Source organism: Hyperolius riggenbachi, chromosome 6 (genome assembly GCF_040937935.1).
Source record: "Hyperolius riggenbachi isolate aHypRig1 chromosome 6, aHypRig1.pri, whole genome shotgun sequence".
Taxonomy (NCBI): Eukaryota; Metazoa; Chordata; class Amphibia; order Anura; family Hyperoliidae; genus Hyperolius; species Hyperolius riggenbachi.
Genome location: NC_090651.1, coordinates 97,323,858 through 97,351,849, shown reverse-complemented (window position 1 = coordinate 97,351,849; position 27,992 = coordinate 97,323,858). Strand labels below are relative to the sequence as shown.

Genomic DNA, 27,992 nt, shown 5'->3' with positions numbered 1-27,992 from the left:
GATGTTTCTGACCACGAAATACCTCTTCGATCTGTTGCTACCGCTCAGTCCACGGAAAGAGGGCAAGGGTTTCTGAGGTGTATGCGCAAAACTAAGTGCCAAAGTATGAAATGCCTTTGTGTAAAGAAGAAAATTAAGTACAATTCAAAATTCGTTCTCGCAAACTTTTTTTTTTTTAAATGTCCTTTCATTCTCAGGCATTTCGTTGGGGGAAAAAAAACCTCTCTGATATCCCATTTTACACTTTGCCAAATGAGTACTTGTCATTATTTAGAATGCTTAGGCATTGTATAGAATGCCTAGGAAAGGTATGTAACAACACAGGTATTTCATACCTTGCCAAAAAACTCCAGGTATTGTATATATTGCCTAGGCATTCTATAGAATGCCTGCTTTTCACACATCACCTGTAACATACACTCACACACTTGGGTACATTTTTACGATGTACAGTGGGTTGCAAAAGTATTCGGCCCCCTTGAAGTTTTCCACATTTTGTCATATTATTGCCACAAACATGAATCCATTTTATTGGAATTCCACGTGAAAGACCAGCACAAAGTGGTGTACACGTGAGAAGTGGAATGACAATCATACATGATTCTAAACATTTTTTAAAAAATAACTGCAAAGTGGGGTGTGCGTAATTATTCAGCCCCGAGTCAATACTTTGTAGAACCACCTTTTGCTACAATTACAGCTGCCAGTCTTTTAGGGTATGTCTCTACCAGCTTTGCACATCTAGAGACTGAAATCCTTGCCCATTCTTCTTTGCAAAACAGTTCCAGCTCCGTCAGATTAGATGGACAGCGTTTGTGAACAGCAGTTTTCAGATCTTGCCACAGATTCTCAATTGGATTTAGATGTGGACTTTGACTGGGCCATTCTAACACATGGATATGTTTTGTTTTAGACCATTCCATTGTTGCCCTGGCTTTATGTTTAGGGTCGTTGTCCTGCTGGAAGGTGAACCTCCACCCAAGTCTCAAGTCTTTTGCAGATTCCAAGAGGTTTTCTTTCAAGATTGCCCTGTATTTGGCTCCATCCATCTTCCCATCAACTCTGACCAGCTTCCCTGTCCCTGCTGAAGAGAAGCACCCCCAGAGCATGATGCTGCCACCACCATATGTGACAGTGGGGATGGTGTGTTCAGAGTGATGTGCAGTGTTAGTTTTCTGCCACACATAGTGTTTTGCATTTTGGCCAAAAAGTTCATTTTGGTCTCATCTGACCAGACCACCTTCTTCCAAATGGTTGCTGTGTCCCCCACATGGCTTGTGGCGAACTGGAAATGAGACTTCTTATGCTTTTCTGTTAACAATGGCTTTCTTCTTGCCACTCTTCCATAAAGACCAACTTTGTGCAGTGCACGACTAATAGTTGTCCTATGGGGTGTAAACTTTTGTTTAGGAGTAAACTCAGTTTGGCTCCCCATTTGGAAATTGGCAAGCATTTTTTCCGCTGGACTGTTTTTCGTGTTTGTGAAAGATAAGCATTCCACAGTGCTTCTAACTGAAACCGGTAGATATGAGGTGTCAACGTTTGCTGCCAGTTAATGGATTAGTGCAGACACTAAAAAAGAGTAACAAAGCCCCTTGCCCCATGCGGCTAATTACTGCTGCTGAAGGTGGGAATTTCTGGCCTGTCTCCTAGCAACAGTACTAACAGAGTACAGAGGTTACTGTTCCCAAGACTACAGAGATCAATCTGACCTCATTGTCAGTTTTGAAAATATTAAGCTGGCTGCAGATTGGATGGAAAGTTAATTTAATAACATTAGAACGCAACAAAAAGAAATGTGTACACTGATGTAGATTTGTCTTTTTTTTAAAAACAAAAGGAACATTTTTCCTTTAAGGTAGCCACAGATAAGGTTTGCCAAGAATGTGTGGAACAGCAGAAACACAACCTGAAGGATCAGTGATCTGATTGTAACAGCAACTCAGAAGTTACCACAAGTTAAACTTTACAGCCTACCAAACAAGTTTTTAATGTATTCACTCATTAACCCTTAGAGTGACACTCCTTTAAAAAAAAAAAAAAAAAAAAAAAGCTAAGTGCCTGTGCCAGTAATTTTGAAATACTGGTCTTAAAGTGTAACTGAGATAAAACTAACAAATTAATATATACTTACCTGGGGCTTCCTTCAGCCCCCTTCAGGCTGTGGGCTCCCTCTCCTTCTCTTGAGGCTGCTCCAATCCCCTGCTGGCCGCATTGGTAACATGCTTCAATTGCTATTTCCCACGCATGTGAGGACCATCGCGCTCCCGTAATCAGGAGCATTATGTGCCTTGCGAGGGAGCCCACAGCCGGAAGGGGACTGGAGGAAGCCCTGGGTAAGTATAAATTCATTCATTAGTTTTATCTCAGATTCAATTTAAGATGTTTATGAATCTTTGCCTCCTTTCATCACTGATGTCTAAAAGCACACCTGAAGTGAGATTATACATCAATAGTGTCTGAACTGCACACCTGAAACAAGCATGCAGCAAATCCAGTTAAACTTGAGGCAGAGAATCAGCAGGACAGCCAGACAACATGCATGGTTTAAAAGGAAATAAATATGACAGCCTCCATATCGCGTATCTATGAATCGGCCGCCGGGAGACTTGGGCACAGGATAAAGCCGATATAAGGCTTACTCTGCTCCTGCACAAGTCCTGGTGGCATTAATTACTATTGCCCCTCCAGGTCAACGTGGATAGTGGGGAATGACTATCACTGGCAAATTACAGTGTTTTAAAAGTAACTTAAAGTGGATCCGAGGTGAACTTTTACTCATGGCATAATTGAGTTCCTTTCCTATTGTTTGTAGGGCATTCCTCAAGCCAAATACTTTTTTGTTTTAACCTCCTGGGCGATAATCCCGAGCTGAACTCGGGGTAGGTCGCGTAGGAGGAGTTCTCAGGCCCTGGTGGGCCGATTTGCAGAATTTTTTTTTGTTACACGCAGCTAGCACTTTGCTAGCTGCATGTAACTTCCGATCCGCCGCTACCCGCCGTGCCGCACAGCCCCCCCTCCACGACCCCCTTGCGCAGCCTGGCCAATTAGTGCCAGGCAGCGCTGAGGGGTGAATCGGGACTCCCTCTGACGTCACGATGTCCATGACGTCATCCTGCCCCGTCGCCATGGCGACCGGGGAAGCCCAGCAGGAAATCCCGTTCTGAACGGGATTTCCTGCTTACTCTGATCGCCGAAGGCCATCGGAGTGGGTGGGGGGAGGCCGCTGCGCAGCGGCTATCATGTAGCGAGCCCAGGGCTCGCTACATGATTTAAAAAATTAAAAAAAATGGTGCTGCACCCCCTCCTGGGTGATGTAATTGTATCGCCCAGAGGGTTAATACTCTAATTCCCTATAAACTAAATAAACCACGCCCACAGGTTTTCAGAGAGCCTTGGCAGTAGCAAGGGCTCATGTGAGCTCAGTCTGGGCAGGAGGAGGAGGAGGAGATGTTACTAGCCATTGATTTCAGAGGCAGAGGGGAGGAGGGGGGTTAGTTTTTTTCCACAGGCTGAGTGCTCAAGATACAGATAAGCCTGCCTCTGTGTAATGTTTACAAACATGGCTGCTGTCATTTTATCACAGGAAGAAATAATCATTTTCTATTAAAGCTGTTTGCAGCTAGATTTGCTGTGTAAACTATCTAAACTTTAGATAAAATATATGGACAAGTTACATGTTATAGTTAGTTTTTCATCTCGCATCCGCTTTAACCACTTTCCCGAGCCAGTACAGTATATCTACGCCCTTTAAACTTTACTTTTGTTCCTGGGGAGTAGATATAGGTGCTCCCGCTAACTTTCTGACTTTAGGGGGAAGGGGGGGGATTTTGAATCACCCCAGCGCCAAATTGACTAAAGTTTATTTACAATTTGGATCACTTAGAGTATTTACTTTTAATTGTGTTTCTCTATGGAAAAGGGCCCTTACAAGTGGGTCCATCCCTTCGGCACGCCCTCCTCGAATATGGAGCAATATAGCAATAGTCTGAAAGTATATTCCCACCTCCAACAATCGTTCCTTCTCTGCTGTGCAGCGGCCGGCCTGCTGTTAATTTTATTTTTTTATTATTCCTATTTTTAATATAATGGGTTCATCGAGGGCCCGTTTCCACTAGCCACCACGCGCGGCTGCGAACCGTGCGGCGGCACTTCTGGGTCTGCAGGTACGCAGATGAATCCTAGAAGCCTTGCCATGCACGGCTATGGGATTCGCTGCCTCCTGCACAAAAACTGATGGCAATGTCGGCTGAGTCGCTAGGGCAAGCGATTTGGCAGGCGGCGCTATTATTTCCTATAGTAGAGTTTTCCTGAGCGATTCGCCTGCGGGGAAACTGCGGGTTCGGCCTGGTTTCTGCACTAGTGGAAATGGGCCCTAGAGGGAAACTGAAGGCAAGAGGTATATAGAGGCTGCCCTATTTATTTCTATTTAATTAATACCAGCTGCCTGGCAGCCCTGCTGATCCTCTGCCTCTAATATGTTTAGCCATAGACCCTGAAGAAGCATGCGGCAGATCAGCTGTTTCTGACATTTTTGTTAAATCTGGCAAGATTAGCTGCATGCTTGTTTCAGGTGTGCGATTCAGACACTACTGCAGCCAAATAGCTCCGCAGGGCTGCCAGGCAACTGGTATTGCTTAAAAGGAAATAAATATGGCAGCCTCCATATACTCACTTTAGGTTCCCTTTAAATGAATTCTGTAATAAAGTAAAAAAAAAGTTGAGTTGAACTTACCTGGGGCTTTTACCGGTCCCCTGCAGATGTCCTTTGCCTGCGTCGGGACGAAACGATCCTCCGGTCCCCCTTCGCGGCTCACTTTCGGGTTTCGCAGTCGGCGGGCCGCTGCGTCTGGAGGCCCTAGCTACGCGCATTCTCGCTCCTGCTGCTGGGGGCGAGGTTTTGCTCGTACTCCACCTGAGCAAGATGCTCCTGGCAACGGAAGCATGTGCCAGCCCAGCGGCCGTTGACTTGTAAGTCGGCAAAGCCGAAAGCATAGCTCCCAACTGTCCCTCTTTTGGAGCCCTGTCCGCATAGCCTTTGCATTGCTATGCGTCTCTCTTTCTTTCTCAATTGTCCCTCTTTCAGGACTTTGTCCCTCTTTCTATGTAAATATATATTTCTCTACTAAAAAAATGTTTAATTGACTCTAAACTTTATTCCCATCCTGTAAATTGATATATTACTAATTTTAAAATGTTGATATGAAGGAAAATGAACCAGGATAGAAAGGACCAGTGTGGTTTGAATTATAAAACATATTTTTCTTATGAAATCTTTATGGTATGCATGACTAGGGTTGTGTCAGGGGAGTGGTTAGAGGTGTGGCTTAAGAGTCCTTCTTTTTCTCATCTCAAAAAGTTGGGAGGTATGCGAAAGTAAGCCACTGCGTGGGACTGGAGGATCGTTTTGTCCCGCTGCGGGCACAGGACGTTTGTAGGGGGTCAGTAGAAGCTCCAGGTTAAGTTCAACTTTTTTAAATTATCTTATTACAGGTCTATTTCAAGTACCCCTTGTTCCACGGACAAGGTGCTGAGACCTAGCAGAGTAGCAGATGAATGCCCTGCCTGAGTGCCTGTGGGTGGGTGACACCATTATGGTAACTGAGGGGGAGGAAAAAAATATACCCCTATTCCTGTTCACACCACCACTCAATAAAGTTTCTAAAAAATCAATGGGAAATGTATAGCAATGTGGTAATAAACTTGTTTCAGGCAAATTTAATAATCTAGAATAATCTACCGCTTTGGCGGGCTTTACTGTCCTGATGAGGCCCTACTTCTGTATGACCGCCACAGCATAGTCTATATAGCGGATCGTCGCCTTCCAGCTGTGCCTTGTCTCTTCAGGCACTTCTAGCATTATTCAGCTGCCTAGAGAGTAGCTCCTCCCCCTAGCCTTTCCTCAGTGTGGAGACGCTGCCTGTAACCCCCTGTGTCCATGTGTCATAGGAAGAGCCCCCCCTCCAGCACTCTGCGGGCAGACAGCCTCCCTGAGCAAACTGCCTGGAGGACTGGTGGTTAGCTATTGACTGAGAAGAAGTGTAGCCAAACGGAGGGCAGAGGGGGGTGAGAGAGCTGCAGCCAGGCAGAGGAGGAGTGAGTGAGGGAGAGGAGGTCATACACTCATCATTCTGAGGAGGGAGGGAATAGTGGAGGAGAAAGGCAGAGTGGAACTGGGGGCTGCAGAGTGGAAGCTGGGGGGTCACACAGAAGAGGCATCAGCCACTGACAGAGGACAGTTACTCTTCCTCAACTTCCTGCAACATCTGGCAAGTTTAGTGCATTCCTGGAGCTGGGATGGGAAGAAACAGCTGAAACTGCCAAAGTTTAGAGAGAGCTTCAGAACAAGCAGCCCACTGTGTGCCCTCCTCCCTGAGATGTGACTGGCCCAGCACCCCACAACTGCAGCCAGGTGTGTGAATTGGGGTACAGGGGGCTGGGGAGGCCGCAGTGACACATGGAGACAGACAAGAGCTGCAGGGAGACTGGACTGCACTGCCAACAACTGGTAAGTGATATAACACTGCTGCCTTGGAATTAACCCCTCGGATGCTGCTTTATACCAGCTCCTTTTCAGCAGAGAGAAAGGCTGTGTGCCTTTCATATAGTACCGTTATATATTTATAGTGCTGACACTGGCTGCAGGGCTGCACAGATCAAATAATTTCATTCACCGTAATGCTGAGGAGCTCACAGTCTAATCCCTATCATAATCATAGTCTATTGTTCGTATCACTGTTAGGCTAATTTTGTGAGTCATCCACCATGCAGTATGTTTTCGGGATGTGAGATGAAAAAAAAAAAAAAGAGTACCTGGCGTAAACCCACAAGAAAAGGGGGTGAACATATTATTTATTAAGCAACAACCTCTTCCGTAACGTTGTACAGAGTATATTGTCTTGTCACTACTGTCCCCTCAGAAGGGCTCACAGTCTAATCCCTACCATAGTCGTGTGTCTAGATCAGCCTTTCTCAATCTTTTTACCTTGGAGGAACCCTGTAAATAACTTTTGGATCTCAAGGAACCCCTGCAAATAATTTTTTGGTCTCGAGGAACCCCTTCATTTATTTTTCAGGAGGCATGGTCTTTAAATAGGTTAGGGTGCTAATTTCACTATCTCCTATTACACTACCGCTCATTATACTGTCTCCTGACCCCCCAATTTAGTGCTTCTTGTTACAGTACCACCTATTATAGTGTGTTCTATTATACTTCCCCCACGATGGGGTAAAATGCCAAGGAACCCCTGCAGAGTCCTCAAGGAACCCTGGGGTTCCAGGGAACCCTGGTTCGAGAAAGCCTGGTCTAGATCGTGTAGTGCATGTATCGTAGTATATGGACATTTTTAGAGGGAAGCCAATTAACGTATCTGTATGTTTTTGGGATGTGGGAGGAAACCTGAGTGCCCAGAGGAAACCCACACAAACACGATATGAACATACAAATTCCGTGCAGACAATGCCCCGGCTGGGAACCGGGGACCCAGCACTGCAAGTCGAGGTTGCTATACACTACTATGCCACCGTGCTGCCTGTACATACAAACTTTATGCAGCTAATGTTTTGGCCAAGACTCCAACCAGGAATCCCCACTACGAGTGATTAGGAGCTGTAGCTGGATTTCAGTTGTCGCCCCCACAATACTTCTAGTGGGCCGTCCCATGATCACAGATGTTTGTGGCTCTACAGATCTATGCTTGTTTCCTGTATTTGGCATACTACAGTATATACAGGTATTCATATTAATACTTGCCCAAACTAATTTGCCTTCTCGCTCATACACAGATGAGAGCAAGCTTAGCCGGACACTAGTTATAGAGCCTGTAATCATTATTTTATTTTAAGACAGTGCTGCTGGGTCACATAAATTGGGCACAATACGCGCCGTTACATTTGGATGCAGAACTCTCCCAATAAAAAAAGCGGACACCAGGGCCACCCACAATGCAAATTAGGGCTATAAATAGCAGGCAGGGTTAAAGTTAGTGGTGCACCTAGGGTTAGGTGTGGAGCGACTTTAAGGTTGGGTGCCTACCAAGGGAGTTTTAGTATTAGGCACCACCTGGGGCGATCGGTTAGCTTTAGGCATCAAGAGAAAGGGTTCTAAGTAAGAGCAGAACTAGGTTAGGCAATAGTAAAATATTGGTAAAATTACCCATATTATACTATAGTGAATAATAGAATATTGGTAAAATTACCAAAACTCTATATTCTAAACTCTATATATTCTATACTCTATATATAAAATTATTTTCGGCTCATTTTTACTCACAGCACTATTGTAAGTATGCATGCTACTTGCCTATTTGTTGCGCTGATGCTTTGCCTCTGATACTGTCTGTCACTGAGCTAGAAAGGATGCAGATCAGGTAATCTGACCCCACTGACTGCATGCTGGTTCCAGGGTGTGACTATCACTACAGGTGCCAGAGAATTTGTATGACTGCCCAGCGACTGGCATTTTTAAAAGAAAATAATGCCGGTAGCCTTCATTTTTCTGTCCTTGTGAGGCTCCAACTCCACCTCACAAATATATTTCCATTTTGTGCTCTTGGTGGCATGTGAAAGCCTAACTGCCAAATCACCTCTTTTGGGGTTGAGTAGAGAAAAGAAGGGTTAGAATCTTTCTTGGTATTATTGCAGAAGGCAGGAAGTGAAAGGCCCTTTCCTAAGAGTACACAGACAACAATAACAAATGACCAATAGTTCTATTCTTTTCTCACTCTAACATAAAAAGGAAAATAAACAAGCAATTGTCTTTCAAAGTTGTAATGGCATGCTGATTTCTTGTATCACAAGAGTTTTGTCACCCAAGTGATCTTTTGTGATCATTTTGGATGACCGTTAATGAGGGATAGTCATACAGAGATGCTACTGCTGAGTAGACAGGCAAGTGGTATCGCTACATGGGATGTTATTGAAGAGGAATACACTGACTTTAGCACACACTTGTACCCCTAGAGTGTACGTATTAGTACGCCGCGGGTCAGTTGGGCACCGGGAGATACTACAGTGAATGGGATCTGCGCTGCGATTCCTGAAAATGCACAATAGCACATCACATTGCTGCGCAGCACATATGATGGGAAAGATAGAAGGGATGTCTATTCCCTTCTACCGTTCTTGCGCGTCGCACACTATGCACGCTGCCAAAATGCACACGGCAGCACGAATAGTCTGAACGAGCCCTAAATAGTATTCCCCCTCCAAGTTGTCTCTACTCGGAATGAAGTTTAATTTAGGGTCTGGCACCTGCTGGAGCCCCGTATTACCCTTATGTACCCCGCACAGCATTACATTGCCAAAAACACCTGCTTTGCCCATAGAGGCTATTGCCCTAAACAGTGTGTGTGTGTGGGGGGGGGGGGGGGGGGGGATGAATATTGTGTGTACATGGCTTAAAGCATATTTCTACTTTCCCCAACAAAAAAATAATCCTCGTCAGATTATCTCCATATTTCAATAGGATGTCCTGACATATATACTATTACTGTAGTGTTTTCGCCAGGTCTCTCTCTATTCTACAGTGAGTTTCTGGGAAAGCTTTCCTCCATCGCTTAGCTGTTACTGAGATGGGAGTTCCTGCCTCCAACCACTGCTTGCACAGACAGGAATCTGTTTAAATGTGAGGATCCCTCCACCTTGTGACAATGCCAGATTTTCACTTTTTGTGTCACTAGGGGTATCTTGGGGCACCCCTTTTTTGTGCAGCCCCCTCTTCTATGTGTATCATCCATGTACTAACAAGAGATCCTTTTTTGTTACCTGGGACTCATTCCCAACCATATTGAAACATATCATCCATGTACAGCAGGTCATTTCTGTACCGGCCTTTGCCCTTTCTGCCTTTTGACATTTGTGAAAGACAGACTGTAAATTAATGTTTTTTCATATTATGAACCAAGATGGCAATACAGAAACTTGAGAAGTTCTAATCCTTACCTGTGTGCCCTAACAGTTTGGGGTTTAGCAAGGCCACAAGTCCCTTGACATGTGATATTAAAAGGGACCCTGAACAGAAGAAATACATGGAATCTGGACTTGGCTCTGTTAACTCGGCATCTTCGGCTGAAGTCGCTCATGTGCGGCCTGTCCGCACACCCGTCGTGATTACGCACCTGTCGTTGCAAGCATCCTGTGCATGCGTGGATCAGGACCCTTACGGCAACCGGCACGGATGGGCTGCGCATGCGTGGCTTCAGCCTAAGTTACAGAGTTAACAGGGGAACAGAGGACGACGAGGGACCACGCAGGCCAGTGGGGGAGGGGTAGGGGCATTGGGCTGGAGGAAGCCTCAGGTAAGTTCAGATTCCATTTAATTCTTCTGTTCAGGGTCCCTTTAACTAGAGGCCACTCTTAAAGGGAACCTAAAGCAAGCAATACCAGTTGCCTGGCTATCCTGCTGATCTCTTTGGCTGCAATAGTATCTGAATCACACACCTGAAACACACATGCAGCTAATCCAGTCAGCTGCAGTCACAGCACCTGATCTGCATTTGTTCAGGGTCTATGGCTAAAATAATTAAAGACAGAGGATCAGCAGGGAAACAAGGCAATATGCACTGTTTAACCTCCCTGGCGGTTAATTTTTTTTTGCAAATGGGCAAAAATCCTTTTTTTTTTTAAATTTTTTTTTTTTGGTTTCATGTAAAGCTACCAGAGTGGTAGCTACATGAAACACCACTAGAGGGTGCATGTGTCCCTCTAGTGCGATCGTCGCCGGCATCAATAACAAACAGGGGAACGCGTATATAACGCGCTCCCCTGTTTGGCTTCTCCTGTCGCCATGGCGACGATCGGAATGACGTCATGGACGTCAGCCACACCAGATCCAGCCCATAGCGCTGCCGGGAACTCATTGGTCCGGGCAGCGCAGGGCTTTGGCGGGGGGGGGGGGCCTCTTCCGCCGCTGCGTGCGGACGATCGCCGCAGAGCGGCGGCAATCAAGCTGTGCGCGCGGCTAGCAAAGTGCTGGCTGCGCGCACAGCACTTTGAATGGTGAAAATCGCCCCACCAGGGGCTGAGATCTCCCCCTGCACGGCATAGCCCGAGCACCGCTCAGCTCGGGCTTACCGCCAGGGAGGTTAAAAGGAAATAAATACGGCAGGCTCTATATCTCTCTCGCTTTAAAACCCATAACACAAACCTAGCAGTCAAGGTTGGTGTGGGGCGCTAGCATAGCTTTGGTTTTAGTAAGGCCCCATTCACACTGCACGCGTTTCCAGCCGCGTTTTGGAAACGCGTGCAGGTGGCCGACACGCACGACATCAGACATTGCATAGAGTGCAATGTCTGATGTTCACACTGCATGCGTTCCGGACCTTTGCGGTCCGGGAACGCATGCTGCACGCATTTTTTGCAAAAACGCGTGGCTGTCCCATTCACTTTTCAGTGATGGGATCAGCCACGCAACGCATACAAACGCGGATGGCGTGCGTTCGTACGCGTTCCGTTTCGCGTGCGTGCCCGTCCGCGTTTGTAATGTGAACGGGGCCTAAGGGGGCTTTCGTTTTAGCCCCTTACAAAATTCTAGTGAATCTGGTCCAGCATGATTTATACTGGGTACTACTGTATATCCCAAGTCCTACCTACCGGTATAGAGCTCTACAGAGCCCAAAACAGCTGCTGTCTGCAAGTATGGCTCTGTAAAATGATTGCAGTTTTAGAAAGAAACATACTACATGCAGGCTGCATTGTTTATTTCACTGTAGTTCTGCTTTAATTATAATCTTTCTCAATCCTGAAAAATCTTCTAGGAATTGATTTATCTTCCTTCAGAAAAAGAAATAACTTGGTTAATGAATCCAGTTTCTCTCTCCTCTCCCCCCATATAATGCTGCTAAGGAGCGCCTACCTAGTGTTTACGGCCTTTCCACAGATCTACGTAAGCAGATTGACGAGTACTTTGCGTGTAATGTGTCTGTGCTTTTGCTTGGAATGGTTAGAGCTGCTGGCTCTGATCTTATGTGCATGAATGTGTCATGTGTGCATTATTGCCACTATCCAGGGCAGGTCAGGGCCTGGTCATGTGTGTGCAGCTCTCCTCTGTGTACTGCCATGCTGATACCAGAGTAATACCACTGCACAGGATTATTGCCTGCTTCATTCATTCTCTTTTCCTGCAGTCAGCCTGTTGCAGAAATTTGCTTCCTTCTTTGGGAATATATTGAGAGCTGCTGGATTTAAAGTGCAAGTTGCCTCTTATACGATATTTGTGAATACAAGCAACTTACTGCTTACTATTGTTTTCTTTTTTCACTTCACACTTTTAGCAGTTTATGCAACTTAAAAACTCTAGCACTCATGTCTTGTAACACCAGGGCCCTGGATTTCACTCCCACATTATGGGATATATGCAGAAAAGTCCAATAACGTTGCCATGCGTAGCTCATGACAATTTTACTGTTAGTTATATTTTGGACTATAAGACTAAATTTTTCTCCCCCAAAAGTGGGGGGAAAAAGTCATTACGTCTTATAGTTCAAATGCAGGGAATTCCTGACTTGTGAACGCCTTCCAATGCGAACCTCCAACCCGCCGCAATGTCGGGGACTCCCTGTACTGTGGTCATGCAGGGGAGGACACGGGGACAAACGGAGGACACAGGAGGACACAAAGGGGAATAGAGGAGGATACAAGGAGGACAAAAGGACAGTGGTGGACACATGGGGATACAGGATGACACAAGGAGGAAACAGGAGGGCACAGGGAGACACAAGATGTACAAGGGGGCATGAGATACAGTGGGGGCACAATCCACAAGTTGCCCCTTCACCATGGCACCAAGTTTAGTATATATTTTTTCCCCCTGGTTTTTGTCCTCTAAACCTAGGTGTGTCTTACGGTCAGGAGCATCTTATAGTCCAAAAAATACAGTAATTACGTAATGACTTGCGTTACCTAGATAGCACGATTATTGCTATGGTAATGTGCACTATGCTACTTGTGTAGCAGGCATTACGCTACCTATACTCCAGGTCACAATAATTGTGCAACGTTCACTACTTTGTCAGCATAATTAACAGTAAATACCGGTGTTTTATGCCCCTATCTGTAGTTATAAAGGCCTGTGGCTGGTGATATGGATTTCCTTCCACAACATAAGAACATTTAGATGTGAATGTCTATGCACTGTGTAAATTGCTTTATCAGGGACATTATGGGGCTTTTCATTTTTTTAGCCTTCATAAAGCATTGTACAGATGTTAGATAGCTGAGAGACTAGCATGTGTACAGTGGCAAGCAATCTGACTGGTGGATTGTTCTCCCTATGCTCCATCATACACCACATTATCCCTCCCCCCCCTTAGCAACAGAACATGCTGCTAGCCTGCAGGTTAACATCACATCTTTACGTTTAATTGCTGGTGATATGTATCACCTAACCCTGGGCCACAGCCTGCTGCCAGACAAGCATCCCCTGCTGACCTGCTTCACAGCTGTCTGTCCACAAATAACTTCAACATCCATCCTCGCCCCAACCTTATTCACTCCGGGCGCCACACGACAATTTCTCGACAACTTTGCCTCCTTGCTCCCACACATCCTTTTCTCTGACCTCCCCACCATCATCCTTGGGGTTTTCAATATTCCCATCGATGAACCCAAGAACTCTGTTGTGACCCAGCTACTCACCATAGCCAACTCACATGGTCTAGTACAACATACCAACGCCCCCACTCACACTGCAGGTCACACTCTCGACCTTATATTCACTAAATCCACCACCATTGCAGACCTCGACATCACACCATTTCCACCCTCATTACCTTCTCACCTTCAACCTCCTCACGGAAGGCACCTCCAAACTATCCGCCCACCCACCTAGTCGATGGCAGTGAGACCTATGCAAGCTCAACCCTGGCGTCCTTGCTGAATCTCTCTATGCCCTCTCCTCCACTCTCTCCACCCTAACCTGTCCTAATCTTGCTGCAGCTCCGTATCACCAAACTCTCTCATCAGCCCTAGGGAAAGCTGCTCCGCCAATATTCCGCCGCAACCGACCCCCTAACCCCCAGCCCTGGCGCACTACCCATACTCTCAACCTCCAGAGGGAAACACGTGCCACTGAACGAAAATGAAGGAAAACTCGACTAAACCAGGATTTCCTACAGTACAAGACTAACCTGCTGCAGTTCCACACCGCCCTTGCTCATGCGAAGCAGGAATACTTTACCAAGCTCATCGGAGCACAAGCTTCCAATCCCCGGCGTCTTTTTGGCACCTTCAACTCCCTGCTTAAACCCACCCCCCCACCTTCCTTTTCCTCCCTCTCTGTCACAGATTTAGCCACCCACTTCACCAAGAAAATAGTCTCCATCCGTCAGGAAATATCCAATCTTCACCTCCCACCCGCTCACAACCAACTCCTCCTCCACCCTATCCTCCCCTCACCTCCTTCACTCCTACTACCACTGAGGAAGTCAACCACCTACTGCAGACTTCCCATACCACTACTTCCCCCCTTGACCCCATCCCTTCTGATTTACTCCAGCCTCACTTCACAGATTTGGTCCCAGTCCTCACTACCCTGTTTAACCTCTCCTTATCCACAGGCACCTTCCCCTCAGACTTCAAGCAGGCAACTGTACTACCCCTGCTCAAGAAACCCTCCCTTGACCCCTCAATGCCCTCCAACTACTGCCCTATCTCCCTCCTCCCCTTTGCATCAAAACTCCTTGAGCATCTGGTTCACAAACGCCTGACCCAGTACCTCAATGCCAACTCACTACTAGACGCACTGCAATCTGGCTTTCGGCCTGCCCACTCAACCGAAACGGTTCTCACCAAAGTGGTCAATGACCTTGCCTTAGCTAAAGCTGAAGGTAAATACTCCATTCTCCTCCTCCTTGACCTTTCAGCAGCTTTTGACACAGTAGATCATCCCCTACTCCTCCAGTCCCTCGGCATTCACGATCTCGCCCTGACCTGGCTTTCATCCTACCTCTCCAACCGCTCTTTCACAACCTCCTTCAATGAGACCTCGTCCACCCCCAACCACCTCTCAGTGGGAGTCCCCCAAGGCTCGGTCCTTGGCCCCCTAGTGTTCTCCCTATACACATCCTCCATTGGCAAGGTTATCTCCTCCATGGGCTTTAACTATAATCTGTATGCAGATGACACCCAAATCTACCCCTGACATATCCACCACTACCATGGACAAGATCTCCTCCTGCCTATCTGCCATCTCCTCCTGGATGTCCGCTGATTTACTCCAGCCTCACTTCACGGATTTGGTCCAGCCAGCTACAGCCATGAATGGCTAGCAATGGATAATAACAGTGATCAATAGCACCTCTCCAGGGATCTTTATTGTGTGAAGGCTCATACACACGCTCAACAAAAGTCTTTTAAATACACGGTTATCAAACAACTTGGAGAAGTTGGACACCTTTTGTCAAGTAAAAGACGTGCAAACGACAAGGCGTTATCACTGATAAGAGGCAGCTCAAGTCAATCCAACAGTTGGGCTCAGTAGGGATGATCACAGATATGAGAATTCTTCCCAGTTGATACAATTTTATGCAAATTTTTTCGCAAATATGTGTCATCTATTTACATTGTACAACACTGCGATCTACTACAGCGCTGTACTGGGGACATCGGTGTCATTCGGCTCTCCCCTTGGGAAGCTCAGAGAGCGAGCGGTTCTCATAGGCTGATGTCTATGAGAGGTGATCGCTGTGATTGGCTGGCGGGAGGGAGGAGGGATTGGGGATATAAAAAAAAATCGTTATTTATATTAGTAAAACAAAAAAATTTAACTAAAAAAAGAACCACTGCCTGCAGCAGCGATCAGAGCCCACCAACAGAAAGCTCTGTTGGTGGGCAGAAAAGGAGGATGTGTCATTTGTGTGCACTGTTGTGTGGCTCTGCAGCGAGCCCTAATTTGAGAAAAATAGCCTGGTCACTGTGGTGTTAAGGCCTGTGGTCCTTAAGAGGCTAAAAGACTTTTGTTGAGCGTGTGTATGAGCCTTGAGTACACAGCTTATATACATTTTTATTTCATCATTCTACATTGTTCTGTGTTGTACTGCAATATGGGGCGGGGGAATGGGGGGAAATTACTTAATATGCAGTCCAGAAGAGAGTGATATTGGTGGGTTTGACCATGACCTCCCCCTCCCACTATGTCCAGTGATTTGTGTGACAAGACTTTACTTCCACTTTAAATCTCCCAATGGCTCTTTGCTTGATTACAGCAACGTTTTTTACTTTCAAATCCATGGTATTATGAGCAGTGGCTGTGCTCCTTGCCCATGGCCATATGGGAGCTAGATCCTAAAATATACTGTATACCAGGAAGGCCCATTGAGTAGATTGTGGTGACTTCATGGTAGATCCTGACCGCACTATATATTCCATTCTGTATATACAATTGTGCTCCTAAAATTGCACATAGGTAGATCATTCTGACTTGCTAATTTTTAAAGTAGCTCACAAGCCGAAAAAGTGTGGGCACCCCTGCTGTATACAGTGCAGTGCAAACACTGGGACAAGTGATAACCCCTTATCTGCAGTAGGTCAGTGAATTTCATTTGTCCTTCTAGTGCGAAGCTGACAGCTGACCCTCCCAAGTACACCACATCCGCTTTTTGCACCATTTCAACATTCATTCCATTGATTTTCAGACCCTTTCCTGCAATCCATACACTCCAATGACAAATGCTCCCACTGAACAAACATTCTTTTCAGTTTACCAAAGGCTGCAAGATGCGGAATGCTTTGATTGCTTTGATGCTCCATTCACAGCTCCGCCATTCACATGCTGTACAATGACTGGAGGTTTCTTCTTTGAAACAGCAAATAAACGGTTTTCTGGATCTGGCAGCACGGGAGACTTTATGACTTCTAATGTAACTATGAAAGTTACAATAAACAGACCTTCTCTGAGTTATTTCAGCAGAAAGTACATCTTGTATCTCTTCAGAGCTCAGCAGTTCATGAGGCGGGATTGTGACTTCCTGAAGTGCTGCTCCAGCAATCCACATGCCGCATATTCTATGTAACCTGTATATTGTGATAATCAAAAATGTGCTGACATTACAGAAAAGAATCACACAATGTTTGCATAATGTGGAGGAATCTTAAATGCTAATTCAGCCCAGAACTAGGAACTGCCTGGTATGGCTGGAATCTCCTGTGTGAGAAACCACAATGGAGCCTCACTTACTTCTAAAACTTGGCACACACAGTAGACTTTGGTCCTCCTAAATCACAGGTCTAAAGTTCAAGGATCGTGGGCTGAATGTGGCCCCATCACCATTTTACAGTGGCTTGCAAGACCTTCAAATGTGTGTGATTGTAAGCAGTAAAAGACAAAACACAGAACATTTATATTGTGCTTTTCTTCTTGTGGACTCAAAGCCCCAGAGTTGCAGCCACTAGTGCGCGCTCTATAGGCAGTAGCAGTGTTAGGGAGTCTTGCCCAATGTCTCCTGCTGGATATGTGCTGGCTTACTGAATAGGAAGAGCCAAGCTTTGAACCCAGGTCTCCTGTGTCAGAGGCAGAGCCCTTAACTAGTGCACTATCCAGCAAAAAATGACAGTACACTGTCTTCCCATCCAAAGGGCCACAGTGGTGACAATGTTGGTGGTTACAACTCTGCAAGAATGAGCAGGGGAGCAGCAACAACCCACTGGGGCCCACTCAGATCCAAACATCTCCTTTTCCTGTGTGGCTGATAAAACACTCACACCTTTTCTTTACCGGCACCCACTTCCCATGTTGCAGAGTTGCACAGTGTAATATTTACCGACTCCACTGCTGCGTTGGGTCTCTTCTGTAGGAATCTGTTGAAATTGATTTGACCTCTTTCAGAACGGAACTGATTATTTTGGAATAGTGGGTGGGAATCTATAGGTGGGCCCCATGCCTGGTACGTGTGTATGAGGCTAAATTCTGATGTCTCTGAACAGGGGTGTAACTAGAAATCACTGGGCCCCCCTGCAAAACTTTGGATTTGGATCTCCCCCCCCCCCCCCTGGATCTTTTGGATGGGGCCCCTTCCCCCCTAACCCCCCCCCCCCCCATGCTTCTGCACAGGTGAACTGAGAACCAATGTTATTCAGTTGGCTAGTGCACACTCAAATGTGTTTTCCCCATGCAGATAAAAACAGACAGCAGTGAAGCACTGCTTGCATTTTCTCTATCAATTACATTAACTTCTGTGATACAACGTGCATATTTTCACACATACAGACACACATGGAGTGCAGAAAATGCATACAAAAAAAACAGACAAGTGGACTCCCAGCCTCAGCTTGTTACACTCACTCTGTCCATGTCTGTGAGGGCTCGTTTCCACTATCGCGAATCCGCATGCGTCCAACGCATGCGGATTCGCACATGTAATGCAAGTGGATGAGCCTGTTTCCACTGTAACGTTGTTGAGGTGCGTTTTTTTCAGCGGTAAAAAACGCACAAAAAAGCCGCAGAATTCGCCTGCGAGTGGAATGCATGCGAATCGCATGCAATGTATTTAATAGGGAAATCGCATGCGATTTCCCCATGCGTTTTTTGCCGCGCATAGGTACCAATGTAATTTCACACAGGCAGTGACATGGTTAAAAAGCAGAACTGGCTCTGCAGGCTCCTCCAGCCTCACTACAGTACACTGCACTTGGGAAGGGTAGAGAGGTTGGGGGCAGGACGCTGTACTCAAGACCCTGCAGAACACTGAATCAGGGACTGCGTACAAATCTTTGTCTACAAAACTTTGTATGATTTGTTACCAGTGGCTGAGCAGATGCAGCCATCATAGAAATTGTGCAGAGAGCAGAAAGCTTTTTCTCTCCGTGCCCTTAGTTGACTGTCTCTCAAGACAGGCAAAATATACTTCTCCCGTCACAGGGCCCCCTGCTGCTTCTGGTCCCCCCTGCAGCTGCATCCCTTGCAGGATCTGTTACGCCTCTGTCTCTGAACCTGTAACTGACACATAACTTCTTGGGGCATTTTCAAGGCTTCCTTTATTCTCAAATGCACTCCCTGGCATGGCTTGCCTATACACCTGCACCTTACTTTGGCAGTTGGATTGTGCTACTGTCATTCTGGTAGTGCTTTGAAGGGTAAAAGAAACCTTGAGAAACCTCTAAGAGGCTCAGAGCCATGACATCAAATAATATGTACTGTAAGCAGGATGACAGGACACTCTGGACAACAGTAATCAGGTGTCTGTATGTAGCGTAATTGTAACATTTATCACTGAACTTCACTCTAATAATACTATTGGCTAAACTATGCCTGAGCAGAACCTGATGCTACTAAAAACTGTGCTAAGATCACACAGCACCAAACCCCAGTATTTGCTCAGCGGATTGTTCAGAAACAGCCTTATCAGTCCGCCGACAGCACGTACACACGCACTACTGTCGGCTGAACGTCCGCCCAGCAGGAGGGTCTGAAAGACCTGTCGTTGTTGGATGTAGTGCGGGTGTACGCATAGTGTATTCTCCACCTGCATAAGGCTAGTACACATGTCTGATGAAAGGCAACGACAGGTCTGTCGTCACCTCCCGCTGGGCGGGTTTTCAGCAGACAGTACAGCGTGTGTACAGTCTGTCGGTGGACTGATACGAGCCTTAAGATTGCATCTATTTGTCAACTAGGGGCTAATTTACAAGGGCGGGTGAAAAAGAGTGGGGAGAGGACTAAAAAGCACTGTCCAAACACTCTGGTTGCTGTGGGTAACTTCTCAGTTTCTGTTGTATCTAATCTTGGTCTCTGATCTCCATGGTTATTTAAAGGTTTACCATATACTTTCCTAGTTTCTTCACCACTTTCAGCTAACATTTACCATACAATGAGCCTAATCAATAAAACACAGAAGAAAGAAACATGGGAGGGTAGCCAATACCAATGAGTCATTAAGATTGTAATAAACAATGCTAGTATTTCTTTGCTTCTCCTCCCTGTTTTTACTCATGGCAATTCTGTCATTCTTTTCAGGTGAAATTTAAGTGTTGCAAAAATGGCAGCGGAGGTTAACACCAGAGAATATGTCCCACCCAGAGGTGACATGCAAGGTTTGGTGCGGTCTACCAAGTCTCCGCGGAGTGCAAGACCAGCGGGTGAGAGAGGCAGAAGCACAGAGCAGGTGGATAAGTCTGTGAAATGGGAACAGGAGGATGGGATGAGGACCACAGTGCTACAAAGCAAGGTGAATGCCTTGAAGGAAAAATACATGAAGGAGAGGAAGAGAGAGTCCAGAATATCAGAATGTTCTGGTGGAGAAGGAGATGGTGTTGAAGATACAGTGGTGACTCCTGAGCTTCGCACTTACTTGACAGAAGAGTTACTTGATTGTAGTAAACATGGGAGGCTTTCTGGTGCTCATCAAGAGGCCTGGAGAGATGAGGAGTCCTGGGGGACCTACAGCTCCAATGGGCCCTCCATCCCTCATTACAGTGACTGCAAAATGGCCGACCCGTCCAGCCACAGTCCCAGTACACAACACAGCTCTTCAGTTTGGCCGCAGGATCGGCTGCACTCTTCATCAGACAGTCTTGTAGGTGGTCTTCAGGAGAATAGTGATCAGGAAATTATCTCACTCACCCTGGCTGAGAGAGTGGAGAGGAACAGAAAGGAACTGAGGAATAAATTGGGCAAAACCAGCAGTCCGAGTGGAGAGGTCTCTCATGGTTGTGTTGTCAGCCAAGGACAGACAGGCAGAGATGGAAGTTGTGAGTATGGAAGTGGAAATGCTTTGTGAAGTGTGCTTCTCTCAGTATGTTTTATGAAGTAATAAGCACATTTCCCATGTAATTCTGTCTGTGCATTGCAGGGTTCATGGGTGATGGGGATGGAGAACTGGGCATGTCACTGTCTGTGACAGAAGACTGTGGGTAAGGAAACGCATCATATGTCTAAGGCCAAATGGTTAATTATATTAAAAATAGTTTAATGTATGCTGCGCTCCACTGAGAGGCTGTGAGGCTGTTTGCACACTAATATACCAGTCTCTTTAAAGCCCCTTTTAAACCTGCGTTGCATTACCCTATTTTGCTGCAAAAGCAATGACAGTCTAAGGAGACTTCCACACTTATTGCAGTTGGTTGCGGTGCACAAGAAGTATCCAATCTGATGCAAGGGCAACAGCGTGTTACTGCAATCACCGCGCTTAACGGGAGTCTGACGCCAATTGAAATACTTGTTTTTACCTGCTATTTGCCATAAGCAATATGACCAGTGCTGAAACGCCGCATTCCCGCAGCAGAACGAGGACTTTATACCCCCCAAATCTCGGGGCAAAGTTCCACGACTTTCCAGGTCGTGGATTTTGCTGCCAGGGGAGGCAGAGCTTTGCGCTGTAGCTCTGCCTCTACTGGAGTCAATCTCCATGGATCTCCGCCTCTCCCCACCCCTCTCAGTGAAAGAAGAAAGAGAGGGGCGGAGAGAGGCGGAGATTGACTCCAGTAGAGGTAGAGCTACAGTGCAAAGCTCTGCCTCTACCAGGAAGCGCTCCCCAATTTTTGCCCTGGGGATTTGGGGGGTATAAAGCCCTTGTTCTACTGCGGGAATGCGGCGTTTCAGCACTGCTCATATTCCTTAACACATATACCAGGTAAAAAGAAGTATTTAAATTGACTTCAGACTCTATTTAAAGCACAGTGCTTTGGTGAAAGTCTATAGGTGACATAGCGTAAATGACAGAGCACGGTGCGACACAGCATGCATGCACAGACTGACAGGAATCCCAGTGATGTAGTTCCTGCCCAGCAGGGAGTAAGTCACTGAGCAGAGAGCGATGCTATGCATATGACCCTGTCAGCGCACTCTGACAAAGACTCATATGTTTGTCATTTTTAGCGTTGCAGTGGAATGCGGAAGGGGAATCTCATCCTACCACAACGCAAAAAATCAGGTGCAAAACCATTTTAAAGGGAACCAGAAGTGAGAGGGATCTGGAGGCGGTCATGATGATCTCTTTAGCTACAGTAGTGTCTGAATCACACACCTGAAACAAGCATGCAGCTAATCCAGTCAGACTTCAGTCAGAGCACCTGATCTGCATGCTTGTTCAGGGTCTATGACTTTAAAGCATTAGAGGCAGAGAATCAGCAGGGCTGCCTGGCCACTGGTACTGTTTAAAAGGAAATACTGTAAATATATTTAGCCTCCATATACTGTATCTGTTACTTCAGGTTCCCTTTACAAAAAACAGAGGTCCAGAGACACTCCTAATCATGAATACGCCCAGGACCAATGAAGTTCTCACTCGGTGAGTGGACCTCCCTAATGGAGAAGATCTCAATAGCTGCACAGACTGTTTTCTATACTAAAGGAACCTTTTAGGATTTGTGACTGTGCACTAATATAGTATATCACCATTGGTACACATTTTAGGAGTGTATAGTACCCATCTTGGTACTCATCTGGGAGTGTCATCACTGGGATGGAGTAGGTGCACTACTTTCCTGGCACCACGATCCGCTCACCTCCCCCACGGCACGTACCTGCTCAACCTCCCCCGTGCCATGTCCCCGCTCACTTCCCCCACGCCACATCCTCGCTCACCTCCCCCACGCCACATACCCGCTCACCTTCTCCGCGACACATCCCCGCTCACCTCCCCCACGCCACATCCCCGCTCACCTTCTCTGCGACACATCCCTGCACCACTCCCCCGCTCACCTTCTCCATGCCACAACCCCGCTCACCTCCCCATGCCATGTACCTGCTAACCTCCCCCGCGCACCTTCTCCGCGACACATCCCCGCTCACCTCCCCCACGGCACGTACCTGCTCAACCACCCCGTGCCATGTCCCCGCTCACCTCCCCCACGCTACTCCCGCGCGCACCTTCTCCACGACACATCCCCGCTCACCTCCCCCACGCTACTCCCCCGCGCACCTTCTCCGCGACACATCCCCGCTCACCTCCCCCACGGCATGTACCTGCTCAACCTCCCCGCGCCACATCCCCGCTCACCTCCCCGCGCCACGTCCCCGCTCACCTCCCCCATGCCATGTTACCCGCTCACCTCCCCCGCGCTACTCCCCCGCTCACCTTCTCCGCGACACATCCCCGCTCACCTCCCCGCACCACTCCCCCGGTCACCTTCTCCGTGCCACAACCCCGCTCACCTCCCCCATGCCATGTACCCGCTCACCTCCCCCACGGCACGTACCTGCTCAACCTCCCCGTGCCATGTCCCCGCTCACCTCCCCCACACTACTCCCGCGCGCACCTTCTCCGCGACACATCCCCGCTCACCTCCCCCACGCTACTCCCCCGCGCATCTTCTCCGCGCACATCCCCGCTCACCTCCCCCATGGCATGTACCTGCTCAACCTCCCCGTGCCATGTCCCCGCTGACCTCCCCACGCCACATTCCCGCTCACCTCCCCCGCGCCACTCCCCCACTCATTTTCTCCACGCCACATCCCCGCTCACCTCCCCCACGCCACGTACCCGCTCAACCTTCCCTGTGCCAAATCCCCGCTCACCTTCCCCGAGCCACTCCCTCGCTCACCTTCTCCGCGCCACATCCCCGCTCCCCGCCTCCGCGCCACATCCCCGCTTCCCTCCCCCACGCCACGTACCCACTCAACCTCCCCCGTGCCACGTCCCCGCTCACCTCCCCCGCACCCCACTCACCTCCCCATGCCATGCCACCGCTCACCTCCCCCATGCCATTCCCCCTGCTCACCTCCCCATGCTACGCTCCCGCTCACCTCCCCGTGCCACGCCCCCGCTCACCTTCCCCACGCCACATCCCCGCTCACCTCCCCCGCACCCCACTCACCTCCCCATGCCATGCCCCCGCTCACCTCCCCCATGCCATTCCCCCTGCTCACCTCCCCATACCACGCTCCCGCTCACCTCCCCATGCCACGCCCCCGCTCACCTTCCCCACGCCACATCCCCACTCACCTCCCCATGCCATGCCCCCGCTTACCTCCCCCATGCCATTCCCCCTGCTCACCTCCCCATGCCACGCTCCCGCTCACCTCCCCTGTGCCATGCCCCCGCTCTCCTTCCCCACGCCACATACCCGCTCACCTTCTCCGCGACACATCCCCGCTCACCTCCCCCACGCCACATCCCCGCTCACCTTCTCCGCGACACATCCCTGCACCACTCCCCTGCTCACCTTCTCCATGCCACAACCCCGCTCACCTCCCCATGCCATGTACCTGCTAACCTCCCCCGCGCATCTTCTCCGCGACACATCCCCGCTCACCTCCCCCACGGCACGTACCTGCTCAACCACCCCGTGCCATGTCCCCGCTCACCTCCCCCACGCTACTCCCGCGCGCACCTTCTCCACGACACATCCCCGCTCACCTCCCCCACGCTACTCCCCCGCGCACCTTCTCCGCGACACATCCCCGCTCACCTCCCCCACGGCATGTACCTGCTCAACCTCCCCGTGCCATGTCCCCGCTCACCTCCCCGCTCACCTTCTGCGCGACACCTCCCCGCGCCACATCCCCGCTCACCTCCCCGCGCCACGTCCCCGCTCACCTCCCCCATGCCATGTACCCGCTCACCTCCCCCGCGCTACTCCCCCGCTCACCTTCTCCGCGACACATCCCCGCTCACCTCCCCGCACCACTCCCCCGGTCACCTTCTCTGTGCCACAACCCCGCTCACCTCCCCCATGCCATGTACCCGCTCACCTCCCCCACGGCACGTACCTGCTCAACCTCCCCGTGCCATGTCCCCGCTCACCTCCCCCACACTACTCCCGCGCGCACCTTCTCCGCGACACATCCCCGCTCACCTCCCCCACGCTACTCCCCCGCGCATCTTCTCCGCGCACATCCCCGCTCACCTCCCCCATGGCATGTACCTGCTCAACCTCCCCGTGCCATGTCCCCGCTGACCTCCCCACGCCACATTCCCGCTCACCTCCCCCGCGCCACTCCCCCACTCATTTTCTCCACGCCACATCCCCGCTCACCTCCCCCACGCCACGTACCCGCTCAACCTTCCCTGTGCCAAATCCCCGCTCACCTTCCCCGAGCCACTCCCTCGCTCACCTTCTCCGCGCCACATCCCCGCTCCCCGCCTCCGCGCCACATCCCCGCTTCCCTCCCCCACGCCACGTACCCACTCAACCTCCCCCGTGCCACGTCCCCGCTCACCTCCCCCGCACCCCACTCACCTCCCCATGCCATGCCACCGCTCACCTCCCCCATGCCATTCCCCCTGCTCACCTCCCCATGCTACGCTCCCGCTCACCTCCCCGTGCCACGCCCCCGCTCACCTTCCCCACGCCACATCCCCGCTCACCTCCCCCGCACCCCACTCACCTCCCCATGCCATGCCCCCGCTCACCTCCCCCATGCCATTCCCCCTGCTCACCTCCCCATACCACGCTCCCGCTCACCTCCCCATGCCACGCCCCCGCTCACCTTCCCCACGCCACATCCCCACTCACCTCCCCATGCCATGCCCCCGCTTACCTCCCCCATGCCATTCCCCCTGCTCACCTCCCCATGCCACGCTCCCGCTCACCTCCCCTGTGCCATGCCCCCGCTCTCCTTCCCCACGCCACATCCCCACTCATATCCCCCATATGATGTCCCCACTCACGTCCCGCGTGCCACATCCCTGCTCCCCTTCTCCACACCACGCCCCCGCTCACCTCCCCATGCCATGCCCCCGCTCACCTCCCCCCGTGCCACCCCCACTCACCTCCCCCGCGCCACATCCCCGCTCACCTTTCCTGCGCCATGACCCCGTTACCACTGTAGCCTGCACAGACCTTCCTAATTCCCCAACTCAACATTAATTACCTATTGGTAGGGTAATCCTGACAGTTAGTGTAGTTTCTCTCCACACTGCTGCAGAAAGTCAGAGGAATAAGGGCCTGTTTTCACTATACCTATGCGAATCCGCAGAGAAAAAAACGCTTGCAAATTCGCATGCGTATGTGAATTTACTTGCGTTTGCATGCGGTTTCTCTATGTTAATTCACATGCGTAAGCACATTTTTTTTTCCTATTTTACCATCGCAAATGCGTACGGGAAAATGCGTAAACGGCGTCACAGAGGCGGCTGGGTTTTTTTTTTCAACTGTGGGGAGAAGCAAATTTTGCCTGTAATGGAAACAAGCCCATTGAAGTATATAGAGTATGTGAATTCACGTATGGCTAATGCACGCAAATTTGCCATAGTGGAAACGGGCCCTAAGACACAGAGTGTTCACAAAGCTGCCTGTCAGAACTGTAAAGGTGGCCATACGTCTAGCCATTCTGCGGTACAATTGACCATTCAATCTAAGCATTTTAATGAATCCGGTGAGAATCGATTACCGTATCTTTCATTCTGAACAATCTATGAAACTGGCAAATATCAGGTTGAATCGACCAACTTCATCGATCGAGCAGGATGGAAGATATCGGTCGATCGTACAGGAATCTGCTAATGTTATCATGATTTCGATCAACACAGAATCGATTTTTGGCTTCAAAACATGGAGACACAACCAGGGCTGTGGGGTCGGTACAAAAATAATCTCATTCCGACTCCTCAGTTTATGAAACCTCCGACTCCAGGTACTCAAAATTGCTCCGACTCCTCATCTCCGACTCTGCAGTCCTCTGCACAACTTCCTTCAGATCGATTGTGAAGGAGACTCGCATAGGATCTCGTGTGTGTGAGCCACTAGTTGATCGACTGTTGATCAAACACACTGTAGTTAATTGCTCAATAAAGTCGGTTGCTTAGTCGCTCGATGCAAATCCACTGGATGTATGGCTAACTTAAAGGGCATCTGAATTGACACAACATTTTGCTTTACCTACCTGGGGTTTCTTCCAGCCCCTACAAGACTGTGTTCCTCGCTGCAGTTCAACTGCACTGCAGTCTTCCACTGTCCCCTCCATAAGCGTCAGGACCTCTTGCGTGGGTGCACAGTCACTGTGCATGTGCAAGTATGCTCCTGATTATGTGAGCGCAAGTCATGTGCATGCGCGGAAGCCGCTGACCTGCATTACTGATCGGACAGTGGAAGACTGCAGCACAGCAGAACTGTGGCAAGGGACACACAGACTAGAGGCTGGTAGAAGCCGAAAATAAGTATAGCATAATATTCTCTATGGGAAATATCCACAGAGAGGGAAAAAAAGGAATGCAGCGCATCTCAGACCAAGCTGCACCTGACAGACACCCGCTGTAGAGGGCTGCAAAGCCTCTTAAAGGCACAACTGTGGTCATTACAGCTATGTGAAAGCATGGACCCATTCACACATAAGTTCTCCCCAGAAATTTTTTTCAGCCGGGTGGCATGAAATAGTAGCCATGTGGGGCGAGATGACAGAATGCAGGGCTGGCGCTTCTCTGGTCACAGCATAGGAGGAGGTGAGCTGATGACAGCCGGGTGCTCACCAAAACTAGCCTGGGGAGAACACTGTCTCCAACTTGTCCAGGGTTGTTAATTGTGTTTCCACATCCCACAGAATGGCACATATCTGCTTGTCCTCTGCCATGGACCTCCGGAGTGGTACAGTGTAGCTGTACTATGCCGATATGCTCCCACTCCTATAGGGGTGTATGCACTAAACTGCATCAAGCCGAATATCAATCCTATTCTAGGCAGTGGCCATCTTGCCAAGCTAATGCGGACATCATATCCTCCCTGACTCTTGTTTTCCCCCCTCCCTTCTCTTGCTCATTGTGTATTCATTCCCACTGAGGTGTATGCTAGGAACTGCACTGTCTTATCCTCCAATCGCTGAGTCACCTCAGCCTTGCTTGTAAACACAAGTAATCAGAGGGTGTTTCAGATAAGCAGCTAGATAGGGAAATACATGGAAGAGGAGGAATATATTATAGATAAAAAGAGCTCCCAGCATGCAACTGGATGGCAATGGCTATTAAAGGGCCAGTGCTCCTAAAGTATGTGATAACGCCAAACCATAACAGCAGAAAAGGTTTTGCAAGTTTTGAATGCAGGATTAGCATCTTTATCACTTAATACACTCAGACCAGTTGCTGTTGAAATTTGATTTTTATGGTGACAATACCGCTTTAAAGTCT

The 27,992-nt window shown here is 48.9% G+C and overlaps 1 protein-coding gene across 2 annotated transcripts in view; it reads left to right on the top strand.

Annotated features, from left to right (window-relative positions):
* Window positions 1-27,992, top strand: part of KIAA1614 (KIAA1614 ortholog) — a 114,493-nt gene that overhangs the window by 20,278 nt on the left and 66,223 nt on the right. Inside the window, exons 1-3 of one of the 2 annotated variants that reach the window (XM_068239709.1) lie at window positions 5,966-6,508; window positions 19,949-20,682; window positions 20,784-20,844. In XM_068239709.1, coding sequence (XP_068095810.1) covers window positions 19,971-20,682; window positions 20,784-20,844 — 773 coding nt within the window. In that variant the 5' untranslated portion in view covers window positions 5,966-6,508; window positions 19,949-19,970. Of the gene's footprint in view, window positions 1-5,965; window positions 6,509-19,948; window positions 20,683-20,783; window positions 20,845-27,992 lie in introns of those variants that run through there. The other variant, XM_068239710.1, reaches the window with a different exon arrangement.